The sequence below is a fragment of the Herpailurus yagouaroundi genome, unplaced genomic scaffold (assembly GCF_014898765.1).
Source record: "Herpailurus yagouaroundi ecotype Mexico unplaced genomic scaffold, PumYag 410, whole genome shotgun sequence".
In the NCBI taxonomy this organism is placed as follows: domain Eukaryota; kingdom Metazoa; phylum Chordata; class Mammalia; order Carnivora; family Felidae; genus Herpailurus; species Herpailurus yagouaroundi.
In genome coordinates, this window is record NW_024412627.1 from 2,598,275 (window position 1) to 2,624,927 (window position 26,653).

General features: G+C 53.3%; 2 protein-coding genes across 10 annotated transcripts; both read right to left on the bottom strand.

Moving 5' to 3' along the window:
• Window positions 1-2,179: 2,179 nt before the first annotated feature.
• On the bottom strand, window positions 2,180-12,086 carry NFATC2IP (nuclear factor of activated T cells 2 interacting protein). Of its 2 annotated transcripts, XM_040463661.1 has the most exons (9): window positions 11,666-12,086; window positions 10,930-11,002; window positions 8,623-8,740; window positions 7,930-8,010; window positions 7,653-7,839; window positions 6,322-6,466; window positions 6,078-6,187; window positions 4,158-4,254; window positions 2,180-2,975 (listed from the first exon to the last, which is right to left on the bottom strand). In XM_040463661.1, the coding sequence occupies exons 1-9, from the start codon at window positions 12,050-12,052 to the stop codon at window positions 2,818-2,820; spliced, it is 1,356 nt and encodes a 451-aa protein (XP_040319595.1). In that variant the 5' UTR covers window positions 12,053-12,086; the 3' UTR covers window positions 2,180-2,817. The 2 variants fall into 2 exon arrangements, with proteins under 2 accessions (XP_040319595.1, XP_040319597.1); XM_040463663.1 differs by lacking the exon at window positions 2,180-2,975 and having other exon boundaries at window positions 3,346-4,254; window positions 11,666-12,085.
• Window positions 12,087-19,136: 7,050 nt separating this feature from the next.
• Window positions 19,137-24,926, bottom strand: CD19 (CD19 molecule). Of its 8 annotated transcripts, none has more exons than XM_040463601.1 (15): window positions 24,793-24,925; window positions 24,283-24,537; window positions 23,766-23,969; window positions 23,343-23,636; window positions 22,225-22,332; window positions 21,904-21,952; window positions 21,532-21,620; window positions 21,019-21,132; window positions 20,780-20,884; window positions 20,628-20,696; window positions 20,462-20,518; window positions 20,303-20,359; window positions 19,705-19,797; window positions 19,513-19,614; window positions 19,137-19,356 (listed from the first exon to the last, which is right to left on the bottom strand). In XM_040463601.1, exons 1-14 carry the CDS (start codon window positions 24,878-24,880, stop codon window positions 19,523-19,525), a joined length of 1,674 nt encoding a protein of 557 aa, XP_040319535.1. In that variant the 5' UTR covers window positions 24,881-24,925; the 3' UTR covers window positions 19,137-19,356; window positions 19,513-19,522. The 8 variants fall into 8 exon arrangements, 7 of the variants coding, with proteins under 7 accessions (XP_040319535.1, XP_040319534.1, XP_040319532.1 ...); XM_040463600.1 differs by having other exon boundaries at window positions 19,137-19,341; window positions 20,462-20,521; XM_040463598.1 differs by having other exon boundaries at window positions 20,462-20,521; window positions 24,793-24,924.
• Between the last annotated feature and the right edge of the window lie 1,727 nt (window positions 24,927-26,653).

Here is a 26,653-nt window from a genome sequence, read left to right on the forward strand (position 1 = left end):
GAGGTCACGAAAAGTACCAAGCTTCGCATGTGACACCGAGTAAGGGCCTACTACAATTTTGAAGGTGTTCTTTTAAAAAAATTTGCTAACGTTTATTTATTTTTGAGAGAGACAGAGCGTGAGCAGGGGAGGGGCAGAGAGACAGAGAGACAGAAATCCGAAGCAGGCTGCAGGCTCTGAGCTGTCAGGGCTCGAACTCATGAGCCGAAGTCGGGTGCCTAACTGACTAAGCCACCCAGGCACCCCAGTTTTGAAGGTTTTTCATCAGGAGAGTGTTGTGGTTTTTTTTTTTGTTTGTTTTTTTTTTTTTTTTTTTAATGTTTATTTTTGAGAGAGAGACAGAGCATGAACTGGGGAGGGACAGAGAGAGAGGGAGACACAGAATCCGAAGTAGGCTCCAGGCTCGGAGCTGTCGGCACAGAGCCCAATGCGGAGCCCGAACTCATGAACTGCAAGGTCGTGCCCTGAGCCGAAGTCAGAAGCTTAACCTACTGAGCCACCCAGGCACCCCTGTTTGTTGGCTTTGTTTTTGGTTTTTTTTGGGAGAGTTCAGAAAGACCACCTGACAGGCCACCTGGCTGGCTCAGTGGGAAGAGCATGGGACTCTTGATATTGGGGTTGTAAGTTCAAGCCTCACACTGGGTGCAGAGACCAGTCTTTAAAAAATCTTTAAAAAAAAAAAAAAAGAAGAAAATAGGGGTGCCAGTTTGGCTCAGTTGGTGGAGGGTGCGACTCTTGATCTCCGGATTGTGAGTTAGAGACCCATGTTGGGTGTAAGAGATTACTTAAAAATAAAATCCTAAGGGACACCTAGGTGGCTGATTGCTTAGGTGTCTGACTTCGGCTCAGGTCATGATCTTAAGGTCTGTGGGTCTGTGGGTTCGAGCCCCATATGGGGCTCTGTGCTGAAAGCTCAGAATCTGGAGCCTGCTTTAGATTCTGTGTCTCCGTCTCTCTGCTTCTCCCCAGCTTATACGCTCACTCTCTCTCGCTCTCTCTCAATAATAAATAAACTTTTAAAAATTATTTTAAAAAATAAGAAATAAAATCCATAAAAGTAAGTAACATTTTAAAATAAAATAAAATGACCACCTGAGAAGTGATCAATCCCTTTGAGCAAAAGGATGAATAACCTCTCAACATAGAAGAAATGCAAATTCTTTTAAAATAAGTAGTCTTGGGGCGCCTGGGTGGCGCAGTCGGTTAAGCGTCCGACTTCAGCCAGGTCACGATCTCGCGGTCCGTGAGTTCGAGCCCCGCGTCGGGCTCTGGGCTGATGGCTCAGAGCCTGGAGCCTGTTTCCGATTCTGTGTCTCCCTCTCTCTCTGCCCCTTCCCCGTTCATGCTCTGTCTCTCTCTGTCCCAAAAATAAATAAACGTTGAAAAAAAAAATTTAAAATAAGTAGTCTTTCCCATCTCCTCCCCAGATTCAGGGCTGGGGAAGAAGAAACCGGAATCTTCTAGCACTTGCTAATGGATCTATAAAGAGGTCCAGTCACTGTGGTCAGCAACCTGGCACTGCTGAAGAGAGAGACCAGGCGGGAGGATACACGTTCAGTGACCGGTGATTCTACTCCTGGAGAGAAACCTGAGAAAAATCTCAGCCAGGGACCCCAACAGGCTCACTACAATGTTGCAATGGCAACATCCTGGGGTTGGAACTGGGCTGGGTTACCAGAGACAGAAGTCCTCAAATAGCAGTGAATTAGGCAGGACGGAAGTAGCTCCCCCTCCCAGGAAAGCCCCGAGGTCAGCAGTGGAGGACTGGTAGGACGCTGCAGAGAGGCTGGGGCCCGGGCTCCGTCTCTCTGTGTCCTGTGCCACCTGCACGGCTTCCTTCCCCAAGGTCGCCGCGTGTCCGCAGGGCCGTTCTACGTCCAGCAGCAGGAAGACAGCGAAGGAGAGGGGCTCCTGCCACCCTCTTTGGGAAATGCTCTGCGAGGTGCGCCCCTCTCCCCCTTACACCCACCAGCCTGAAGTGGCAGCTGGCTACAACGGAGGCTGGCTGTCCTCCCTCTGAAGTCTCCGTGCTTTGCTAAAAACCGGGGTCTCTGCTACCCTGGAAGGAGTAACAATGGATGCAAGGTGACAACTACTGGACTGTCACAGGGGCTGTAGTGGGAGGTCCTTTGGGGGGGGCGGGGGGTTTACAAAGACAGAAACCCTCAAGAAGACGCAAGGTGAATGTACTCCCGTTTATTTTGTTAAGGCCGAATACACAATTTTAACGTGTCCAAACGTATTAATGGACAAAATAAGATCTGAAAAAAATGAGTTATGCCATATCGTGGATTATTTCAATGTTATAGAGGCTTCTATTTTTCTCACATTAGAAGGTCAAAGGAATGCCACATTCCAACAAAAGTTTTTAGAAGGTGACATACTTTTGTCAGAATGATACCACGTATCAGTGGCAAATTAATGGCTTTATTAGTAGACAGCGCTGAGAAGTCTGGCTCATTCTGTGGTGAAAATAAAACCTGGATCTCATAGGCGAAGTTGAATGCAAATCGTTTAAAAGTAATGTTCAATATTCAGCAGCCGGTACAGCCCGGAATCAGCCGATGCGAACAAATGTTCACCCACACAGAACAGAGGCCAGCCGACGCGCATCGCGGGGTGTGATGGCTGGACCTCGGCCCTACTTAGTGGCCGAAACGTGCAAAGGCAAACTAAGGGGCCAAGAGCTGAAAATGTAAAATATCTTAACGACTTTTAAATAAGAAATCAAAAAGCGACAAATGATACGACAAAACAGTTCACGCACGTAACATCCAAACTGAGAATTTCTGTTCGGTGAAGGACACCCCTCAAGAATCAAGCGCGAGCGCCGGTCCTCGAGCATCGGCAGCGGTCACGGCAGCGCACAGAAAGGGAGCCCGAAAGGCTGCGGGGCACGTGCGAAGAAATTCCCGGAAGTGCCGGTGAGCGGATGGATGTGCGTCGAAACACGGCACCACTTTCCTCCCCACAGGCTGGCAAAAGTTGGAAAGCAGGGCAGTAACAAGAGCTGGTGAGGATGAGGAGAAACGGGGACCCTCCAGGGGGAGGCTCCGTGGCCATTCGTGAGAAAAATTTGGTAGAACCACAGGGAAATGAACCCGTCCGCCCCGTAATCCCATCCTGGGGGCTCATGTTGGAGAACCTGCCACGCAAGCGCGGAAGGAGACCCATGAACGTGTAAGATGCAGCCAAGGCCCCCTGAGGAACACCAACGGGCCCTTCGAGCGATGAATCCCACGTAGAATAAGCACCACGTATTGAGTGAGGAAAGAAACAGCACGAGATCTACAGCACGGCGCTACCGCACGTGGCAAAAGTGTATTCAACACACACATCAGTGCGTCTTACGAAGATGCGTTTGTATTCAAAGACGCGCGATCCGCACACTCGAATGGGTGCTTAGGCTGGCATGAGCAGGGAAGAGACAGCCGTAAAACCAGAGAAGCCTCTCGTGGACTAGCATCGGGAGATCCAAACAAAAAGAGCTCGAGGTGTTCAATTATGTCTTAAACAACGTGTGTGCCTCAGGAAGGTGCCTATAAAGGGTCCTGGGGTGAGGAAGACATCCAAAGCTGAGGATCCACTAGACCTTGTCTGCCTGGGCTTAAGTGAGCGCGTGTGGGGCCTGGACCATTTATCTTCCTGCAGGCCGGGGAACCACACTCGTGTAGGTGCCTCAAACTTTACCTGCTAGCCTCCTGGGGCCACTGCTGGTCCCAACTCCCAGACATCCCAGGCCTGGAATCCACACCCACCCCTCGTTTATTCCCAGTCGCTCTAAATAGGAGCACTTGCATAAAAACATTTCCAGGAAGGAAAGGGGCTCGGTGGGAGTGAGGGATACCTTCCCTGTGTCCTGGGGGGCTGCGAACGCAGCATACCCAGTGGGCGGAGCCACAGTCCACCCAGGACGGCAAGAACAACCACACAACTAACCAAGTAACTAACGGCTTGAAACCAGGGTCAACGGGAGAGGGGGTCAAAGTTCGCTGCTAGATTTTGCTTCAGCTTAAAGATAAGCCCATACAGGGCCAAAAGGGGCAGCTGTCCTCCCCCAAGTCCAGGCGGCACGTCAAAACAGGGCGTGGGGTTTCAGCCCCAGACCTCGATGAGGTCCCCAGATTCCATGCCCAGATCAGCGGGCAGCTCCTTGCCTGAAAGCTTTGTCCCATCAAAGAAGAAGGAGAGCTTGTGGCCTGAGAGTCCCATGGCCTCCTCGTAGCGGGACATGAGGGTCTTGAGAGGAGAATCCTGGACAGAGGAGAAAAAAATGGATGTAAGAATTCGAAAAGATGGGGTGGAGGGGAGGGGAGGGGGTGCCTGGATGGCTCAGTCAATAGAACATGTGACGCTTGCTCAAGGGGTTGAGCCTCATGTTGGGTGCAGAGGTGACTTAAAAATAAAATCTTTGGGGCGCCTGGGTGGCGCAGTCGGTTAAGCATCCGACTTCAGCCAGGTCACGATCTCGCGGTCCGTGAGTTCGAGCCCCGCGTCGGGCTCTGGGCTGATGGCTCGGAGCCTGGAGCCTGTTTCCGATTCTGTGTCTCCCTCTCTCTCTGCCCCTCCCCCGTTCATGCTCTGTCTCTCTCTGTCCCCCAAAAAATAAATAAACGTTGAAAAAAAATTTTTAAAAATAAAATCTTTAACGGGTTGCCTGGGTGGCTCAGTCGGATGAGCGTCTGACTTCGGCTCGGGTCACAGTCTCACGGTTTGTGAGTTCGAGCCCCGCATTAGGCTCTGTGCTGACAGCTTGAAGCCTGGAGCCTGCTTTGGATTCTGTGTCTCCCGCTCTCTCTGCCTCTCCTGCTCATGCTCTGTCTCTCGCTCTCTCTCTCTCAAAAATAAAGAAGCATTAAAAAAATTAAAAAAACAAAAAAACCTCAAAATTAATAAAAAATTAATAAACATTAAAAATTTTCAATTAAAAAAATCTTAAGAAAAAAAAGAATTTGAAAAGAGGGGCTGAGAACTTATAGAGATGTACAGAGGACTCAGGACAGAGAGGACAAGGGGACGAAGGGGAAGGCGAGTGGACAGAAAAGCTAGCACAGCCGGGTCCCTCTCTAGGGGACCGGGCCACAGAGGCTAAGGCTTAGGCTGCAGGCTCCGGGTCAGGTGGGTTCTGCAAGCCCCAAGCTCCTCACCTACCAATGGAGGCGTCTGTTGCAGTGAAGAAGACAGCCCAGATCCTAGAGTGAGGATGGCCCGAGCTGCAGGCCAGGCTCTCCCACTTGGCTCATGTGTGACCTTGGGCAAGGGCCCTGGTAAGTGTGAATGTGACCATTTCCCATTTCCAGATGGGAAACAGGGCCTTTGCAGATGTAATCAGGTGAAGTCAAGGGCACACTCGCTGAGGGTGGGCACCAGCGTCTGGCATTCTTGCAAGAAAACACACAGGCAGAGACACACAGGGAGGATACCCCGTGACGACAGAGGCAGACACTGAGGGAGGGGGCGGGCGCAGCTGCAGGCCAAGGAGTGCCCAGGACCAGCGGCCGCCTCCAGGAGTCAGGAAGAAGCAAGGAGCATTTCTGCCCGGAGCCTCAGACAGAGCACGGCCCCTGCTGAGCACTCAGCTTCGACTCCTGGCCTCTAGGACCGTGTGAGAATACGGTTGTTTTAAGCCACCCGGTTTGTGGTGTTTTGCTACAGCAGCCCCAGGAACAGACACTGCAAATTATCCCGCCTCTCTAGACCCGTGTCCCTATGTGTTAAATGAGGGCAACGACAGTGGTTTCCATGCAATGTCACCGTGAAGTTCACCAACACCCTGACTGGGAAGTTAATTATCTCTAGCATGGGGACTGTCACTCAGAAGCCTGGCGCTGTTGTTCTGTTTCATTGGTTACCGTCCAAGGGTCCTTTCCATTTTAAGCAGGAGTCGGGAGACTAGAGCAGAGGTTCCCAGCACGAGGGGGAGCAAAGCTGAACAGTGGGCTCTCCCTAGTCTCTAGGACGGGCAGGAACCCAAACTGCTCGGGACTCGGGGGGAGCCACCCGCTGGTAACTGACCAGAGAGACACGGTCGGCAGAGGAAAGGGTGAGGGGCCCGGACAGCCATCTCTCCCACTCACCGGAGACAGCGAGACTTCCAGCATCTGGTGTTTCTCCTTGCCCTGCACCCGCAGCTGGAGCAGGCGGGACATCTCTGAGGTCTCCGGAGAACTTGCTAGCACCACGCAGTCTGTGGGAGGCAGGATCGGGAAGCCAGGCTTAAGGGGGGGGGACTGGAAGCAGGGCCCCCTCCGGGCCTTTTCCTCTATCCCCTCCCTGTGGCCAAAGCCTCCTCAAGGCTCCACCTCCCTGCCTTCCTCTCACCAATGATGTCAGCCACTCCAAGCTTTAGGGTCCTGGGAGTGGCAGTAGGGGACAGCTCTGTCTCTCCGAAGAGCAAAAGGATCCTGCTTGGGGACACCCCGAGATGGGTGGCCATGTGGTCCACCACACTCTGTAGGGGCTCCGACTGGTGAGGGGACAAGAAGCAAAGGAGGCCACCTCCTGACGTGCCCCGTCCCCCCCTTCCCCACCACGTTTCTGGCCTTTGCTACCCGCTGAGCTCCTCAGCTGGGAGTCCCATAGATTTACCTGGCAAAGTACAGAATAAAGTCACGTCCATATGGGGTTCGGGGAGGTAACACAAAGAAATGAAGCAGCCGTGGATTAGGAGGGAAAAGGGCAGGGGTGGGGAATGCGGCAAACTGGATCTCATACGCCCCCTCTAACAGGCCAGCCGTCCCCAGCTCTGGCTGATGGGTGCCGTGTGGGAGCACAGGCCAGTGCAACTACTCCTTCCTATTTAAGAGAAGCCAGGCAACCGGTCCTTTGGATGAAATCACTCATTGAGGTGGGTGGCAACGAACACACGTCTGAAAAGCATTCTGCGTCCACGAGACAAAAAAAGTAAGACGCGCTGTCGATAAAAGCCATGGGCTGCGTGTTCGCAAGGCCTGGCTTCGCTGCTTGCCTGACACGTCGCTGCTGCTCAATAAATGGTTATTTCTGTTGTCACTCTTGTTTTGGAATTGGGCTCATCCCTACAAAAATAGTCGTTTCCACCAGGAAGCTGGGGGAGCTCAGAGTGAACGGGTGACATCTGTGACTAACACAGTTTAAAAGCAGGCACCAGGGGCGCCTGGGTGGCCCAGTCGGTTGGGCGGCCGACTTTGGCTCAGGTCATGATCTCGCGGTCCGTGAGTTCAAGCCCCACGTCGGGCTCTGTGCTGACAGCTCAGAGCCTGGAGCCTGTTTCAGATTCTGTGTCTCCCTCTCTCTGACCCTCCCCTGTTCATGCTCTGTCTTTCTCTGTCTCAAAAATAAATAAACGTTAAAAAAAATTAAAAAAAAAAAAAGCAGGCACCAAGGGGCAGCACGGGGTCCGAGGGAAGGAACGGAGGAGGGGGCTACCAAGCAAAGCTTCTCAGGAGGCTTAAGTGGAGCCTTGAAGGGTGGGTGGGAAGTTTGCTAGAGAAGAGAGAGTGAGGGAAAGACAATCGAGACAAAGGGAAGAGCGAACCCAAGACATGGGGCGGGGAACCTGGAAGGGCACTGGCTGGATGGGGAAAGCAAGACACGGTCCCTTCTGCCCTGACACCACACTCGCCCACAGGCAGCTCCGGGGATCCCTCTCCCACGGCCCTTCAGGCACTTACCATCCTCATGGGCAACCTGATCACATCAGCCCGGCACCTGATTTTCAGTGGGAAGAGCCGGGGGCTCGATGGAAGGGTGGGACCCTCCACTAGGACCACCTCATCCTCTTGGTTCTGGTGATCTTGGCCCTGGCGCTGCTTGGGACTCAGGCAGGAACGGAGATCTTGCAGGCGTTTGTTCACCTCCCTGGGGTGCAGGAAGGACGGCGGGTCAGCCAGGGTGGGCCACCCACCAAACCGCCCCTCTCTACCCCGGCGAGCCCCCTGCCCTTGGTACCTTAACTTCTGGAGTGCCCGAGTATGCTTCCTGCTTTTGGTTCTCGGAGGAGGCGGAGACAAAGGAGAGGTGTCTTGAAACCTACAAAGAGAATTGAGGGCTGGGACGGAGGACGAGGAAGGGACCCCAGTCCCATGTGTCTCCTCCTGAGCTACCAAGGAGGTAGCTCCTTGGTCCTGGGCACCAACACGGGGAAGTGGATTATCAAGAGGGAACACCTTCCAGTGACACCATCCTGTGGACACGGGGAGGTAAAGTCAGAGAAAACCTGAGCCATCATTTTTATACCCACGGGACCCAAATATTAGCAAGGAAAATGCCTAATTTTTAAGGTAAATTGCTTCCCTTGGGGCGCCTGGGTGGCTCAGTCAGCTAAGCGTGTGACTTCGACTCAGGTCATGATCTCCCAGTTCGTGAGTTCGAGCCCCCCGTAGGGCTGTCCACTGTCGGCACAGAGCCCACTTCGGATCTTCTGTTCCCCTCTCTCTCTCTGCCCCTCCCCTACTTAAAATAAGTAAATAAACTTTAAAAAAATGTTTACAAAAAAACAACTTCATTCCTCCCTGAGCCTCAAGACTCCCTCCATCCCTTCTCCTTACCCTTTCAGGAGCCACCCAAGGATCCTGCCCACCTCAGCCCACGCCTCCAGCTCCCCCTCTGCTCCTGGGGTCCCAGTGCCCCAGCCTCACTCACAGAAACACCTCCTTTGTCTTCTCTTCTGCATCTCTACTCCTCAGCTTCTTCTTCCAGGGCGAATCTGGAAACGGGGCATCTTCAGCATGCGGACTGCTAGAATCTGCCATATCGGCCTCTGGGAACAAAGGAGGACAAATGGAAGGGGTTAGCTACGAGAGGGCAGCGAGAGGCCAAGGAGAGGCAAGTCAGGGCTTCACAAGGTCCTGAGAAAGCTGGAGACTGAGGGGTCCCAAGAAACACACACACACACACACACACACACACACACACACACACACACACACTAATGCTGGGGAAGTGCTCAAGGGGCAGGAGTCATAGGGAAATGCCTGGTGCAGAGAAAACGATGAGCGGAGGTGTCTGAACCTCATGCTAAGGCACGAGCCGGCACGGAAGTGGGGACGATCGGAAGGTGGGCCACTCCAACCAAGTTATGATTAGCTTAATCTCCTTTTTTGATCACATGCCGCCCACGTATAAAATACACACGATCTAGGAAATATGTTATTTACTTAATACACACGTGTTCCTTATGACACATGCACATACTACCGTGTATGTGACAGAACAAACTTCAAACCAGATGTTGGCAAAGGATGATTTTTTTTTTTTTAATTGTTCCTCTTATTTTCTTCCTGTACTGGATTGGATGGGCATAGACAGCCCACGTAGGTATGGGGCAGGAGGCGGCATGGCGCAGGGAGGGAACGAGGTACAGAGCAGTATAGGCCCTCTGAGCCCACGTTTCTCAAATTTCTTCCATGTGAGCATGATTACCACATTTTGTCATATCTCTGTAATACTTAGTATCTGTTTTTAATCACTCATTTTAACTACAACTCCTTATAACAGGAAACTAGAGGTTTATTCTAGAACACAGAAGCTCTTTTTTCATTTGTTTGCCATTAACCAAAGATCATCATTAACCATATAAATAAATACTGCAAAAACAAAGCAATGATAATACATCCTAGATCGGTGGTTCTCGACCAGAGGCAATTTTGCCTCCCAAGGGATATGTGGCAATGTCTCGAGACAATTTTTGTTGTCATGATGAGGAGGCGGAGGGAGTCGGAGTGTGTGACGCTGGCCCCTGGTGGGTAGAGGTCACAATGCTGCTACACATCCTACAATGCACAGGACAGGTCCCCACAAAGAATTACTCAGTGCAAATGTCAGTAAGGTCAAGGCTGAGCAACTCTGTCCTCGATAAATGTGGCAGCTGGTAGACACATGAGATTCTGCATTTCTGCCAAGCTCCCGGAAGATGCCTGGCGCACCTGGGCCTACATTTGAAGCAGCAAGGACAGAGGTACCTTTGCACGACTACGTTCCAGGTACCGTCCTAACCATACATGTAGCCCAAGAGAGGGCTCCTTATGTATACTCTCTAATTAATTCTCACCCAAATCCTCTGGCGTAGGACCACTATTACCCCTAGTTTTCTGGTGACGAAACAAGGTCGCACAGCTACTAAAAGGTAGAGCTGAGATTCAAACCCAGGCCAGCTGGTTCCTAAATCAGCTGTTGATCACCCTACCATACTTGCTCCCAGTACAGAAGGCCTGGCCCAAGGTCTGCATTTGCCCACTGGATCCCTTCCTCATTAAACTTGACTCCTATTCACTGCCTTTGGGTGGTTCACAAAACATCACATCACTGAGGGAGGACCAGTTCTGATAAGATTCAAAGAATACCATGCTGGCTCCAGAGTGTTCCCAAGGAACTTGTTGCAGATGTACCACGATGTTACAGATTCTCAACCCCTCCTCCTCCCCTGCCCCCAGGAATACAGAATCAGAATCTCTGGAGATGGCCTAGAAATCTGGAGATTAGCACACTCTTGTGCCTATCAGGTTGGGGGAAGGGCAGTTTGACAGCCCTTTCTGTGCCTCCTGGTTAACACTCATCTCATTTCAGGACAGAAGCTTTTGTCTGGCTAGGTTGAAGGAGTCATGCCTTTCCCTTGAGCCTCAGGAAAAATATGAACCGCAGGAGCGCCTGGGAATTTCTGGCGTCCGTGGGTGGCTCAGTCGGTTAAGCGTCCGACTTCGGCTCAGGTCATGATCTCACGTTCTGTGAGTTCGAGCCCCGCATCGGGCTCTGTGCTGACAGCTCGGAGCCTGGAGCCTGCTTCGGAGTCTGTGTCTCCCTCTGTCTCTGCCCCTCCCCTGCTCACGCTCTCTCTCCCTCTTAAAAATAAATAAACATTAAAAAGAATAATAATCAACCGCAGAGATGTAAACTCCAGGAAGCTTCCTCAGAGAGGCCAGCACTGGGCTCCTCTCTGAAGTCTGCCCCTACCTTCCTCAGCTTCTGGAGGACAGAGTTTCAGGAGGGACAGGTGATCTGGGATGAGATGAAGGCTGCTTTTCACCTGTAAAGACAAAAGTGAATCAGTCCCAAGTCCTCCCTCTACTGAAAGGGAAACAGGATGACTCATCCCCTCCTCCAGCTCTCAAGTCCAAGTCCTCTCTGGGCGAGTTAGGAGCCCAGCTTCCACAAGATCCAAATTAGAGTACCCTTACTGCTACAAGCCCTTTCCCTAAGGCATTAGTTTTTCTTTTACGCTCTTACTAGGTTGCTAGCCATCCTGCTACCTTGGAATCCTGGGGAATCCCAGCTTCCTAGCTCACCCTCCCACCAGGGGACCCAGCTTCCTGGAGTCCCCAATCTTCTCTGAACTTCCATGACCCCAGCTTCCTGGATCCTTAGCAATGGGCCCCAACCTCAAAACCCAACATGCTCCAAATCCCAGCCCCAGGTCCTGCCAGCCCCTCTCAGAAGCATAAGGGATCCCGGCCCCTTAGCCTCTCTCTGCTTCTGACACTCCAGCTCCCAGGAACCCCAAACTCCTAACACACTCCAAACCTCTTCACCTCTCCAAACTGCAGAAACCTCAGGAACCCTGCATCTCTCTGCTTCCAAGGCCCCAACTCCCGCGTCCGTTTAGTCCCCCAAGACCAATCCCAGAAGCCTAATCTGAGCAGTCCCTAGACCCAGCCCTTCTGCGTTAGCCCTCCCGGGGACCGCGCTGCACCTTCCCGGAGTACACCGGAACAACCGGTGCCTCCCCCGGATCCAGCAGCAGCCGCCGCCGCCGCCTGACCGGGGCCCGCGGGGCTCCGGCGGGCGGTGCGTCCGCCCCTTCGCTGTCACTGTCGCTGTCGTCCCGGGGGGCAGCCGGCACTGGGGGCTCCAGGTGAGGGACTTCGACCGAGTCCGCAGCGCTGCGCGTTGTTGCGACCTCCAGGATATCTTCGTCGCTGTCGCTGACCAAGTCCACAAACACCGAGTCCAGGGTGGGCCGGCCTGGAGACCGAGGGACGCGAGGACGCCGGCCCCGGCCGCCCCGAGACCCGCGAGCCCCTCGGCCGACTCCGCCGCCCCGGGATCGGCGGCCCCGTTTCCTCACCGGCTCCGCCATGGCACACACCAGCCGACCACAGTCCACCGCCTCTAGACGCCTCGCCCGGCCCCCTTCAGCGACCTGCGCTCCTCATTGGGTAAACCGCCTGCTAGTCAACACCTCTCCCTGCCCACACCCCCTGGCTCCTCCTCCCCGCCTTCTCATTGGTCGCTACATCCGCCCACCATGCATCCACCACTGAAACCAAGGCGCCAAAGATTCCAATCAGCCTCGGCGCAATCAGCGTGGCTTTCGATTCGTTCCGGCTCGCCCATTGGTCGTCTGCCTCTCTTCCTGACCAGCCCACTCCAGGCCCGCCCATTAAATCGACGCGTGTTCCTGGTTGGCGAGCGAGCGGGGCATCCTGGGAATTGTAGTCCTCAAGCCCTCCGACTACAAAGTGAAGGAAGACGGCCTCCGAATTTTTAGAAACCGCGGAACCAAGCTTTAGTCCTCTCCATTATCGCCGTTACCGTTTCCCGCAACTACGTTGTGGGCTAGTTCCACTCATCGCCACCCCGACACACGCGCCCCTGCTCCGTGCAGAACCCACCCGGTACACACCCCGGCCCAGCACTTCAACGCCACTCAACTCTGAACCACCTCCGACATCACACATATCACACATACCCTCCCTCACACCCGACTGCCCCCACAGACGGGCTTCACGCGCAGTGTTAACACAACACACGCCCTCGCGCAACACCCGCCCACAGCGCATACCTAAGCACAACACGCCTCGAAAACAACACCTGGTGGGACAAATCCAAGTGAAAAATGACAGGCTTGATTCTCCCCGTTGAAAAGAAGGGGTGTGACTTCCCTCTCTCCCACGTTTGTTTCAGAATTTCTTTCTTCGTCCTTTTAAAATGATTGTAAGTCTCTGTTGTGGTTAAATAAGCCTCTTGCAAGTCTCAAAACTCAGGACTCCCGGGGGCTGAAAGCCATCTTTTTGAAATGCAAACCTCCTAGCGATAGATGATAGATCCAGATCTCCCAGTTCCTGGGAGAGGGATTAACAGCCTCACTTTGGTGGGGGCCTTGCTATGATATACTAAACTACCTCAGGTCAGTAATAGGTGAGAAGCTTGTTTCTCCCCTGGATATAAGCCAATAAACCATAATAAAGTTAGGATGAACTAGACAGGACTAAAGACGGTGGATTTTGAAATTTTTATCTTGAAAACAGGACAAGGGGTTGTACCTGCTTGGCTACCTGTAGAATTGCTTGTGTGAAACTGAAGGAACACAACAACAACAACAACAACAAAAACACCTTATTCAAAATGAAGTTGGGGGACATCTGGCCAGCTTAGTGGGTAGAGCACGTGACTCTCCATCTCCATGTCCTGAGTTCAAGCCCCACGGTTGGTCGTAGAACTTGATGTGGGGCCACGAGCCTACAGGTCAAGAAAAGAATTCTTGAGATATTCTGGGTGCAAAGAGGTGCTTTATTATAGCAGGGGACAAGACCCGTGAGCAGCACTTTTGCTGTATGAAGCTGGCGGTTATATGCTTAATGCTCAAGAGGGAGGGGACATGCAAGTCCCCTCAAATGTTTTCTTTGAATTTCTACTCATAAACCTCTCAAGATTTCTCTTATCATTCAGTTCGATATTAACTATGGGTAGGTTGTACAGGCAGTCATGAGACCCTTTAAGAATGTAGCAGCCATGGGACACCTGGGTGGCTCAGTCAGTTAAGCTTCTAAGTCTTGATTTCGGCTCAGGTCATAATCTAACGGTTCATGAGTTCGAGCCTAGCATGGGGCTACTCGCTGACAGTGTGGAGCCTGCTTAGGATTCTCTCTCTCCCTCTCTCTCTCTCTCTCTCTCTCTGCCCCTTCCCAGGTCACGTGTGTGCTCACTCATGCTCTCTCTCAAAATAAATAAACTAAAAAAAAAAGAATATAGCAGCCAGCACGTATTTTAGCCTCATCAGAATTATGTAGGCTTTGGAGCAGCCTTCCGGGCTAAAGTTGAACATTTTCTGTTTTATCCCTCATCAGAGCTTACAAAAAAAAAAAAAAAAAAATGAAGTTGGGAAGCCAGAGGGGGGGAGCTGTCATATCCTACCACTCCTTACAGCCTTTTCCAGAACCAGCAAGAGACTTAAGTTGTATTTGCAAGAGGCAAGAGCCTACCCAGCAGGAGATTTTCTCCTCACCCAGCAGGAGCCCGGGTCAATGTGAGACTGGCACAACTCAGCCAATGAGAAGCCCCTATGCTTGGAACCGCCAGTTCAGTCCAATGAACTCTGTTTGTAACAGCCATTCTCCCAAGGCCCCCTCTTTTCCTCTATAGAACAGCGGTTCCTCTCCAGCCTTACATATAATTTTGTCAGAGCTTACGAGTCTTAAGTAGTATTTCTCTGCTATTCCTGAATAAACCTATTTCTGCTGGGAAAAAATAACTGACACTGTTACTCTCATTTTTAATTTATTTTTTCAGACCGAGAGAGAGAATGAGCACGAGGGAGGGGTGAGAGACAGAGAAAGTGGGGGAGAGAAAATCACAAGCAGGTTCCACATTCAGTGTGTAGCCCAACACAGGGCTTGCTCCCATGACCCTGAGATCATGACCATCGCCAAAATCAAGAGTCGGATGAGAGCCCTTAACAGTTTTATTCTTTAAAAAAAAAAAAAAATTTTTTTTTTAATGTTTATTTATTTTTGAGAGAGACAGAGACAGGATGTGAGTGGGTTGGGGCAGAGAGAGACGGAGGCACAGAATCCAAAGCAGGCTCCAGGCTCCGCGCTGTCGGCACAGAGCCTGACGCGGGGCTCGAACTCACGAGCTGTGAGATCATGACCTGAGCCGAAGTCGGGCGCTCACCCGACGGAGCCCCCCGGACGCCCCAACGGTTTTATTCTTAAGGTTAACACCTGTAATGTACATACCATTCTGGTTTAATGCTTCCAGTAATAAAGTCTGTTTTCTGTCTCTATCACCTGGGTGGGGGGTTTCTGCATTGGAAGAAGATTTTTGTTTTTTCACACCAACACACCCACCGACAGCATCGTGCGCCTCGGGAGCTACATATCCTCCACACATCTACCTTACTGGCAACTCCTGGACATCATGTGACACTTCACACCCCCCACCTCACCTCCAACCGTATGGCCCCTGACACCTCACCCGCGCCACACCTCACACACAGTACAGACACAAACACACACCCAGCAGGTGGTGCTGTCTACCAGGGGACAAAGGCACCTCGGCCCCAGTAGACGGGACTCCAAGGACCTCGCAGTCCCAGGAGATCTTCAGCCACTCTTGGTAGCCAGGCTGAGGGAACAGAGATTGCACCAGAAACCCTTCGGCCAGCCTCGAGCCCCACCTCGAGGCCACTGCAAACTAGGGAGGCAGAGGGTAGCCCTGAGGACCTGGAACTTCCCTCAAGCCTCCTTGTTCTCAAACCTTGTTCAAGAGCTATAAGTGGTCCAGCCCCTGCCAAAAAATTGGGTCCTGTGGATGTGGAGAAGCTTTGGAGTGTGACTTCCTCCTGGGCAAGGCCCTACACCGGAGGAAGCCCCCGTGCAAATGATCTTGGTGCCCTCTGGTTCCGGGCACACGGTAGGCCCCTAATAAATGCCGAATCATAATAAACTAATATTCAGCGTGCTTGCTATCTCACTGTCATGAGCTTTACATCTAAGACACATTAAGGTAGGTAAAATCACCCCTATTTTACAGACCTCCGAACCACAGCACAGAGCTTGAGTCACACAGCTAGAGAGGGGTGAGCTAGGGTGCAAACCCAGATTGTCTGACACTTTAAAAAAAGAGGAGGGGGGACGCCTGGGTGGCTCAGTCTGTTGGGCGTCCCATTCTTGGTTTGGGCTCAGGTCATGATCTCACAGTTCCTGAGTTCCAGCCTCCCGTCAGGCTCTGTGCTGACAGCTTAGAGCCTGCTTGGGATTCTCTGTCTCGCTCCCTCTCTGCCCCTCCCCTGCTCTATTTCTCTCTCTCTAAATAAATGAATAAACTTAAAACAAAAACAGATAGTCCGGGGGTGCCTGGGTGGCTAAGCCAGTTAAGCATCTGAAATTGATTTCAGCTTAGGTCACGATCTCAAGGTTCATGAGTTCAAGCCCCGCCTCAGGCTCTGCACTGAGCATGGAGACTGCTTGGGATTCACTCTCTCTCCCTCTCTCTCTGGCCCTCCCTTGTTTGCGTGCTCTCTCTCTCTCTCTCTCTCTCTCTCTCTCAAAATAAATAAAATAAACATTTAAAAAGTTAAAAAAAAAAAAAAAAGGAAAAAGAGCAGATGGTCTAATTCTGGAGCACTGGGCTGGAAGTGGCACTCCTCTGTTTCCCAACTTCTGTCCACACTTCCCAGGAGCGGCTCCAGCCTGTGCGCTCTGAATCCCAGGGCTTCCTGCGTTGTCCCTTCACTCCTCCTTCCCCACTTATTTCTGGAGCTCCTGATCTTTGCCATCTCCCGGCTAGGTACCAGGGGCACAGAGAAGACCCCGGCATGGATTTGCCCTCAAGAAGGCAGGATGTTTTTACCCAGAGTCACGTGCTCGAATGCTTCAGGCACAGGCAGGAAAGTTCAATGGACTGAAGCAGGTGGATGAAAGGTAATAGGGAAGGGTGGGGATTATGGCGATTTGGAGAGCTTCTTTTGACTGAAGGGTAAGGTGGGTGTTTGAATGCTGAGCTAGATCTGGATTTCTTATTCTTGCCTTTTTTTTTCTTTTCCACAGAAACTCCATTCCAAAATGGAAACCCCAGGTAATGCTGGAGGTACATATCCCACCTCCCACACTCCAAACATATACTATGCAAGACATAGGAAGTTTGTTTTTATTTTGAAGATTTTGTTTTTAATTTTTTTAATGTTTATTTTTGAGAAAGCATGAGCAGGGAAGGGGCAGAGAGAGACGGAGACAGAGAATCCAAAGCAGGCTCTGCCCTATCAGCGCAAAGCCCAGTGTGGGGCTCGAACTCACAAACCATGAGATCATGACCTGAGCTGATGTCGGACACTCACCCGACTGAGCCACGCAGGCACCCCTAAATGTTTTATTTTTAAGTAATCTCTACATCCGACATGGGGCTCCATAATCAAGAGCTGCGTCCTCTACTGACTAAGCCAGCCAGGCACCCCTCTTCTTTTTCTTTTAATTAAAAAAAAATTATTTATTAAAAAAATTAATGTTTATTCATTTTTTTAAGAGACAGAGAGAGACAAAGCACAAGCAGGGGAGGGGCAGAGAGAGGGAGACACAGAATCTGAAGCTGGCTCCACGTTCTGAGCTATCAGCACAGAGCCTAACGTGGGGCTCAAACTCATGAACTGCGAAATCATGACCTGAGCTGAAGTTGGCCACTTAACCAACTGAACCACCCAGGCGCCCCTAAAAAAATTGTTTTAGATGTTTATTTTTGAGAAAGACAGAGTGTGAGCTGGGTGGGTCAGAGAGAGAGAGAGGGTGAGACACGGAATCTGAAGGAGGCTCCAGGCTCTGAGCTGTCAGCACAGAGCCTGACTTGGGGCTCGAACTAATGAACCATGAGATCATGACCTGAGCCAAAGTCAGATGCTCAAGTGACTGAACCACCAAGGCACGCCTTCTTCTTCTTTTTAAAATAGATATCTGAGCTCAACAGCAACACAATCTTCCAGGTGCTAGAAATAAAGAAGGAAATCAAAGCCACAATGCTGAGAGGTGGCTGAAGTCTAGCACTCCACAGGGACACCGAGATCCCTAGGATTGGGGTTTTCATACCCACAAGGGGACAGAGGTCAAGCTGAGGCCCCAGGGACAGCAGAGAAAGGAAACTGAGTGTCTTGCCCAAAACCAGGAGCTGAGAAAGGGCTGGGCACAGAAGACAGAAAAAAATCCACCCACGGGCCCTGGGATGCAGAATGGAAGCAAGTCACCCAACAGACAGTGGAGGGAAAAAGTCACTGCTGGCCCCCAGGCAGTGGGGCCCAGGAAGCTCAGGAGAAACATGAAGAAGTCAAAGAGACCTTGACATCACCATGGGGAAATTCAACCCATTATACAGATAATGGTAACCATACCATGCCCCCTCCCTAATGCTATTAGACAGTCAGGGAAACTGAGGGTCCCTGAACTTAAGTAAGTTACCTAAGGTCAGTTAGCAGGAAGTACTTAATTTCTCCATGACTCAGGCTTCCCAGGTGTAAACAGAATAATTTTAGCATCCCTCCCTCAAAGGATTGTTGTAAGGATAAAATGAGATGCTACCTGCAAAGCACTTATTAGCACAATGCATGGCACAGAATAATAGTGTTAACACACAGAAAGTAAGTTGTAAAGGTTGAGAGATAAAGAAGGAAGACGGTCTCGAAATAACAGGGCATTGCAAAGAAAAAACGGGTACATTAAGCGAAATTCTGGCAATAAAGTGTGTAAGTACTGAAAACTCTAGTCAGTCTTCTATAGCACATTGAACCTTCTGGAGCAGGAGAGGGGCTGGGTCTCCAGTCTGGCACGGGGCTCCTCCGCCTCCCTCTCTGTCCCTCCCCCACTTGTGTGCCCGTGTGCGTGCGCACAGGTGCACACGCTCTCTCAAAAATAAATAAACGTTAAAAAAATACTTTTAAAGATTAAATGAGTTAACTGGTTTTGGAACGTAGGAAATGCTCAGTAAATTTTTTTTTATGTTTATTTATTTTTGAGAGAGAGAGCGCGTGTGCGGTCAGGGGAGGGTCAGAGAGAGAGGGAGACAGGATCTGAAGTAGGCTCCAACTGTCAGCTCAGAGCCCAGTGCGGGGCTCAAACTCAGGAACCATGAGATCATGACCTGAGCCGAAGTTGACGCTTAACCAACTGAGCCACCCGGGCACTCCAGGAGATGCTCAGTACGTGTCAGCGATGACTGCCAACTCCTGGATGGCTTTCTCTTCACTGGGCACCCCCAGCTGCTGAATGAATGGTGGCTAAACAACTCGATGAAGAGAGCGGCAGGCAAGTGAGGGCAACAGATGCAGGCCAAATCACAGAAGGGAAAAGGCCCCATCGTACCCAGGATGCAGCTCTCCGTCCTCTGCTGGATTCGAGAGGGGAGTACACACATCGTCACCTTCCCTCCCCCTCCCATACAAGGGCATTTACGTCATAGGATTAGAAGAAGTCACTGAATTTATTTGGAGTAAGTAAAGAGAGCCAAAGTTTCATTGGTACACACACACACACACATACACACACACACACACACACACGTGCGCTCACACACACAGATATACACATCCGAGTCAACGCTGCTCCAGAAGTCGACACTGTCTGCTTGGGGTCCCAGATTTCAGAATCCAGTATGGATCTCGGGGGCCTAAGGAGGCCCAGGCTATGTAGAAGAAATGGTGACGAGGAGGTTCCGGGAGCCCTTCCCCTGAACCCCAGGCCTCGGGAAACCTTTCCCCTCTCCCTCCCCGAGGACCACATCCACCCCTACTCCTCCCCCGCTTTCTCCCCCTTCCTTAGAGGGCATTTCCCAGCTCACCTGGAAGGAATCACCTAGTGCTCCAGGTGCCCATGCGGCCCCCTCCTCCCCATGCTGGTTCTGGCCCATTGGGATTGTCCATGTTCTCATAAGAGTCTGCATCTGATTCGGACCGGGAGAAGTAAGGTACAGGTGGAGACAGAGTAGACTGGGAGGGGGTAAGTCTCAGAGGACAGCAGGAGAAGCACCCACCTTCCTCATGATTAGGACCCGGCTGGGCCCGAAGGGAGCGGAGCTGGGGGGCTGCATACAGGATCCCTCTCATATCCTCGTAGGACTGGGACCCTGCGTGGGCAGGAGAGTTGGGAGGCCTAGCGCCATGCTGGGGGCTTGGGGAAGGGAAGTGCGGCCTGACATACAGAGGGAATCTGAGAGGCAGGAGGGTGGAAGGCTTGATCCGTGGGTACTAGGAAGGAGTGATTACGGTCAGGTATGGATTAGATTATAATCCATGTCAAGAACCCAACGGGAAGAAGTCAAAGTCAGAGTCACAGTCACGAGGAGGTTGTAGAGACAACTGGGGTCAAAGCTGCCGTTTGCCCTGGGGCTGCAGTGAGGTGGAGGTCAAAATCCAGGCTGGAATCGGATTGGGATCAGAGCTGATGTTCACAGTTGGGGATGGGGTAAATACTGGGATTCAGGATTGGGGTGGAGGTTAAGGTTAGGAGTCCATCTAAGACCAGGATTAGGCCTGGGGTGGGAGTCAAGGCCAAAGTTGAGTGTGGAGTCAGCGCTGAGGCCAGGTCAACCCAATCTGGGCAAGGCAGGAGGGTCCCTAGCCATTTCTCACCAAGAGAGGTTGCCTCCCTGCTGGGATCCCAGGCAGACCCATGGGGGCTCAGGAAGTCTAGAGAAGGAAGAAGGAAGTTATTCCTGCTGGCCTCCAGGTCGCCCCCCCCCCCCCCCCACACACACACACCCACATTACCCTGACCATCCTCACACATACCTGCTGTCCTGGCGACTGGCTGGGCCAGCTCTTCATCCTCATTCTCATAAGACTCGGCTGCTGCAGGAAAAAAAGAGAACTCCAGAGACCACTCCTGCCCTGTAGGGGCGCCACAGCCCTCTGGGTCCTCCCAAGTCGCTGAGGCCCCGCAAGGACCCCAACTGACCGCTGGAGAAGGAGTCTTCATCCCCGGGACCCAAGGCGTCGTCCTCAGGGTTCTCATAGCCGCTGCCATCTGGTGGAGAAGGAAGGGGGTCCAGCGAGGGCCCAGAGCCCGCCGCTGAGAAGGTGGGGCAGCCGCGGGGAGCGCAGTCTTACCCTGGGAGAGCTGGTCCTGCCCGAGGTTGGAGTCATTCTCGTAGAACTCGGAGCCCTCCTCACTGTCCGGCTCCTCATAGGCTTCTCCTTCCTCTTCTTCTGGGCCTGGGGTTTGGGGACACAAGTGGGAACCGAGTCACAGCCCCCGCCCCCCCCCCTCCAGGCCCCGGTCCACTCTTCCTGACACAGACCGTTCCCACACGCTCCACGTGGGGACCCCTGCCCAGCCCCGCAATCACCTGCTGGTGGCGGGCTCCGGGGCCCCGCGGCTCCGACCTCCTGTACGTCGCTGCGCGGGTTTCCGTACGACTGGACGGCGGCCCCCAGGCCTGCAGCCCACCTTAGGGCGCGTCCTGGCGGGAGGAACGTTGTAACGGGGCGGGAGAAAAGAGATGGGGGCGGTCAAGGCTAAGGGTCTGCGAGGCTGGGCAAAGGAGAGGAAGCTGCGGGCTCCGCGGGGCACTGGAGGCTGTGCCAGCTGGGGGCGTGGCCTACGTCTCCGGGGAGGTGAGGCTCTCGGAACTGGACCTCCGGGCCCGCGTCCTGGGGGCGGGGCTATTAGCCCTGGGGTACCGCCACGGCGCTAGGGGCGGGGCTCCAATCTGGGCGGGACCCCGCGCCCGGGGTGTGTGGGGTTTTTCCTGAAGGCGGCGCTCGGAGCTCGGGAAGGCCGGGCCCTCAGCGGATTGGAGTGACCGGGGAAAATGGGTGGGGTCCTAGCTTGGAGTCAGAGAGCGGGCGGTGCCTCCTACCCGTCCCAGAGGTGGGCGTGGGAAGGGAGAGCACGTTCCCGTACTGATTCTGGGCCCCGCTTCCCGGGGAAGGCGTCACTTTGAAGAACCTGGCGAAGGAAGAGGAGTTGCACAGTGAGGCCAGGCCCTTGGAAGATAAGATGTAGGCACTTGTGTTTAGCTCCTGTGTTCTGGCACAGCCTATTGAGGGGTTTGGGATCACTCCAAGGAGGTCTTCACAGAGGAGGTAGCTTTGGAGCTGGGCTTTGAAGCTTGGGCAGTATTTCAACGGTAGAGAAGGGGGAAAGACATGCTGAGCAGAGGAAACAGTAAGTGCAAAGCATAAAGCAAAAGTGCAGGAATGGGAGGCTGCGGGTGCGCTTGCATCGTTACCTTCTGGTGGGATCGGTCATTCGCTTTCTTTTCTTCCTGAGGATCAGGGCTGGTGGGAGTTAAGAGGAGTGATCAGAGGAGGCAGGGTGAAGTTTTGCGGGGCACCGGGGAGGCCACTTGGGTCCATGGAGGGGATGGGACTTCAAAATCCAAGGGGCCCGGTAACTTTGGAGGGCGGTTAGAGGAGTTGGGGACAGGACTGGAGGCCTGTGGGGAAGGTATGCGAGGGGAGAAAGATGGTTGGTTGTCAGACTGGCCAGTGTTGGCTGTCCTGAGGGAGATGGGGTGGGTTAGGCAGATGGGCTGGGGGACACGACTCACCTCTTCGAAGATGAACAAAGCTCACCAGGGAACCCAGGCAGATGATCAGATAAAGTAATGGCACAACGGGGACTTTCCAGCCACCAGCCTCCAGCAGCCAGTGTCTTACTGATAGGGAGAAGCAGGTATGAGACGAGGGCCCCAGGCTGGCATCCTGCCTCCCAGCCTCGGGACCTCAAAGGACCGTAAATCTTGGGAACATGAGCAAGACACAGGTCCTCAAAATCACAAGCTACAGGAGAGCTCTTCTCCCTCCCTCTGAGGTCACAGACTGTGCCCCAGAGCCTGACATGGGGCCTGGGGCAGTATCTATTGAACAAACCATGACTATAGTTAGACTCTATGTTAGGATTAAGGGGAGCATGTTAAGGACAGTCATTTTCAAAGTGAAGGACAGAGTCAAGTTCACAGGGTTAGAGGTGGGAAGCCACAGTGTGATGGGAGCGAAAGTTGAGGCTGAGTTTGAGAACTGTGGTTGGGGACCACAGGACTGTATTAAGGGGGACAGAATGAGCAGAGCACTTGTGACTGGGTTGATGGATGGGTGAGGAAAAGGAAAGATACCCAGGTTCCTGGCTTCGGCCTGTGGGCAGGTGGTAGTGCCCTTCACTAACACAGGGACACCCAAAAGACTACACTCCAGGAAGATGTGGGGTTTGGCTTTGTGTCTTTTGAGCCTGCAGTGTCTATGGAACATCAAATGGCAGTTCCAGGAAATGGCTGGGTGTGAGGTGTATGGAGCCCAGAATCGAGTCACTAAGGCACGGTGGCCTAAGGACCCATGGGAGTAGAGGAGGGCAAACAGGAAGAATGGGTAGACCAGGATGAGAGGGTGCTGACGGTGTAAGAAGAGGCCTCAGAGCTCCAACGGTGAGGACTGGGGAGGCAGGAGGACCCTGTCAAAGCTTGTGGGAAGGAGCAACCAGTAGGAAGAGAAGACCCAGAAAAGTCGTGATTTGGACACAAGGGAGGACGGAGATGGAATCAGTGTTCAGTATGGAAGCTGGGGTTTGGGAAGAGTCTGGTACTAGCTCTCAGGTTGGGGCGCCAAGGTTGACTGGCTTCCAGTTCTTCCCAGTAGCCCCACACGGGTGCCCCACAATTGGGAGAAACTCTACCTGACTGGGCAGTGACCTTCAGCTGCATCTCGATGGTCATGTTGCCATGGTAACAGTGATAGGTGCCAGCATCTTGAGCGGTCGCCTGGGGCAGCAACAGAACAGCCCCTCCCCTGAGGGTGTCTAGGACCCACATCTCTCTGACCGGGGCATCCTCCCTCAGGTTTAAGTGCAGCAATGAGATGTTATGCTTCTTGGGGCGCACGAGGGTCCAGGAGATGGGGCCTCTGGCCACGGAGGCGGGGGGCACCTCACAGGGCAGCCAGAATGTGGAGCCAGGGGCCACGGTGACGTCTGGGGCAGGGAGAGCCAAGGCTAGGAAAGTGTAATCCTTGGGGTCTCCTCCCTGCAAACCCTCCGGGTCCCAGTCACCATCCCGCCTCCCTGGCACCCCCACTCCCTGGCATCTCCCCAGCACCTTACCTTGGTTGAGGCTCTGATTCAGACCGCCCCTGGGCGAGGCACAGTCAGGGTCTGTCTCCCAGATCTCAGGGTGGCCTTTGGCCCACACGTACAGCTGGGAGCTTGTGGGGTAACCAGAAGAGGGCTTGGGGCCCTCTGAGGACCTGTTCCCCAGGCCACAGCCTGGGTCATTTAGGTATGAAGCATTCCAGCGGAACAGCTCCCCTGGGAAAAGACCCAGAACCAGATACAGACACATCCAGGAGAGGAAGAGAGACAGAGAGGGACAAAGACCCAGAGAGAGCCAGAGAGAGAAATGGAACTCAGAGACAGACAAGAGTGAAAGACATCTGGAACAGCTCAGGGTGGAAGTCACGAAGCCACAGGAGTTTTTAGGAGCCACCTAAAACTAGCTGCGTGCCTGTCCCGCAGACCCTCCGACCCCTCCCTGCAAATCTGTCTTCACTGCCGGACCATCCTCCATCCGTGGGGCCTCCCTCTTCTCATCCACCCCTCCCTGCCCTAGCCCAGACCTCACCGCTGCCCTCCACGCTGACTGTCCAGCCAGACTGCCAGGCCTGCTCAGAAGGGGGCCCCAGCTGGCACACGTAGAAGCCCCCCATCTGGTCAGAGACGTTGAAGATGAGGAGCTGGAGGCCCAGGGGCCCCTTCTGGATGCCCAGGCCTTGTGAACCTGGGTCCAGCTCTGACTGAGCCCCCTGAAACCAGGCCTGCTGCTCAGGGGGACCATCTGAGGGACCTTTGAGGCATGGCAGCTCAGCTTTGCCTCCCTCTGAGGAGAGAGAGAGAGAGAGAGAGAGAGAGAGAGAGAGGGAGGAACTCTTAGCCCCCTTCATTCCTCGCACTGGGTGACAACCCAGCGAACCCACAAGCTGGAAGTGGATGAACTCCGAGTCCTTCCAACCCCTCTCTGAGTTTTACAGATAATAAAATGAAGGCCCAGAGAGGATAGTTACTTGGTCAAGGGCACCCCGGCAGACCCAAGTTTCCAGCCCCAACTCCTTCCATCTGTGCCCTTTGGACGTACCTTTAGCCTCCACCAGCAGTGTTTTCTGGGGCCTGACTCCCTCAGGGGTGAGGAAGAGGAGGGAGAAGACGAGAAGAGGAGGTGGCATGGCGGCCAGACTCCCCGGGGCACCCAGCTTGGCCGCGCGGTGGATGCTGGGGGCAGGTGGGGGCCTGGGGGGCACTGAACCATGAGTGTCTGTGGGGGCGGGCAGGCGGGCAGGCAGTCCCCCCCCACACCCCCGGGGGAGGAAGGGGTGGTCACGCCTCCAGTCCCCTTCCCTTGGCACCCCTCCGGACCCACAAAACCTGTCTCTACCCTGACACACTTTTATTTTCATCCCGACTCACACCATGTGAAATGAGCTTATTTGTGTATCCCTTTCTGTTCCTCCCACTGGAGTATAAGCCCTCAAGGCAGAGACTTGGTCCCGCTCACCACTGAATGCGCAGTGCCCTGGGACAGTCTTGGCACATCGCCGGCACCCAATAAATATTTGTTGAATTAAGTGGCTCCAGTTTTAGGGGCTCCCTCCTTCTCCCCCTCCCTCTTTCAACCTCAGGCTCTAAATCATTTTCCCTTCACACACATACCCCATTCATTCATTCAGCCGACACGCCTTGGGCCTCCTTCCCACTCTGTACAGCTGGCCCGTCACACGTACTTTGGGATCTGGCAGACTTGACTTTGAATCCTCCCCGTCTACCACTTGGCTAAGTTCCTTCATTCATCTAAGCTTTAGTTTCTTCCTCCGTAAACTGGGGACAGTGATAGCACGATGAAAATCCTGTTTGTGAAGAGGCAACAGGACAGCATGCGTGCAGCATTTTTCGCCTGGCGCATAGTAGGCCCTCAGTTAGTGAGAGGCAGCGTCAGCCAGCGGCCAAGGGCGAGTGCCAGGTTGCTACTGCAGCTCCCGCACAGCAGTCCTGAGAGATGACTGGTGATCAGTGCCCCTTTGCTTCCTGGGGAAGAACTTGGGAAGCCCCTGCCTGCTTCAGCTATGGAAGGAACCCATTTAGAAATGGGGAAATTGAGGCCCCCAAAGGGCAGGGTGTTGCCTGAGATCACACAGGGAGCTCTAGAACTCGGGAATCCTAACTCTTAATAAATCTGTTCTTCTGCCCCCACTCCCTCCCCGTCTCTCCCCTCCTTTCCTCTTCCTCCAGCTATCTGTCTCTCTGCATACGTGGCTGTGTCTCCACTTTCACTCTGCAGTCACTCAGGGAAAGGGGCCAGGGACCCAGGAGACCTGCTTTCTCAGTTGCCAGTTCCCAGGCTCGTCTCGCTGGGCGGCAGCTTCCTGTTTGCTTCAGGCGAACCCCAGGGGACCCTCCAGCTGGTAGGGCCCCACTTCCCTTTGGTCGGGTTGGGGTGGCTAGGAGGGGGAAGAGTGGGGCATTGGGGAATCGAGAGGGTGAGGAGGCTCCGTTCGCTAGCTCCTCACTAGCTCTCCAGCTGCCTCCCCTGCACTTTCCCGCTTAGGACACCATAGGGCGGGACACCACGGGGCGGCTCAGTCGGGTAAACATCTGACTCTTGATTTCAGCTCAGGCTGTGATCTCACGGTTCGTGGGTTCGAGCCTTGCGTCTGACTCTGCGCTGACAGTGCAGAGCCTGCTTTGGGATCCTCTCTCTCTCTGCCCCTCCCCTGCGCTCTCTGTCTCCCCAAATAAATAAGCTTATATATAAAAAAAGAACACTGTAGTGTTGTTTCCTCTACCTAAAATAAACACTCCACACCAAAATAAACACTCCACACCATGGCCTCCAAAGTCTGAGTGAGGCTGCACCTGCCTCCACTTCCCATCTCAACCCTCTACTACTCTGTCCCTCGCTCCAAACAAAGTCTTTGCACCTGCTGCTTTCCTTCCTGATCGCT

What these genes read in the sequence shown, in the direction of transcription:
- CD19 (XM_040463596.1), bottom strand. Translation starts at nt 24,880, where the DNA reads ATGCCACCTCCTCTTCTCGTCTTCTCCCTCCTCTTCCTCACCCCTGAG. An exon ending in ATGACCGATCCCACCAGAAG is followed by an intron (nt 21,621 to 21,903) that starts GTAACGATGCAA and finishes TTCCTTCGCCAG; the next exon opens with GTTCTTCAAAGTGACGCCTT. An exon ending in GCCAGTCGCCAGGACAGCAG is followed by an intron (nt 20,360 to 20,461) that starts GTATGTGTGAGG and finishes TTCCTTCTCTAG; the next exon opens with ACTTCCTGAGCCCCCATGGG.
- NFATC2IP (XM_040463661.1), bottom strand. Translation starts at nt 12,052, where the DNA reads ATGGCGGAGCCGGTGAGGAAACGGGGCCGCCGATCCCGGGGCGGCGGA. An exon ending in TCCTCCAGAAGCTGAGGAAG is followed by an intron (nt 8,741 to 10,929) that starts GTAGGGGCAGAC and finishes CTTTGTTCCCAG; the next exon opens with AGGCCGATATGGCAGATTCT. An exon ending in AAGACAAAGGAGGTGTTTCT is followed by an intron (nt 8,011 to 8,622) that starts GTGAGTGAGGCT and finishes TTCTCTTTGTAG; the next exon opens with GTTTCAAGACACCTCTCCTT.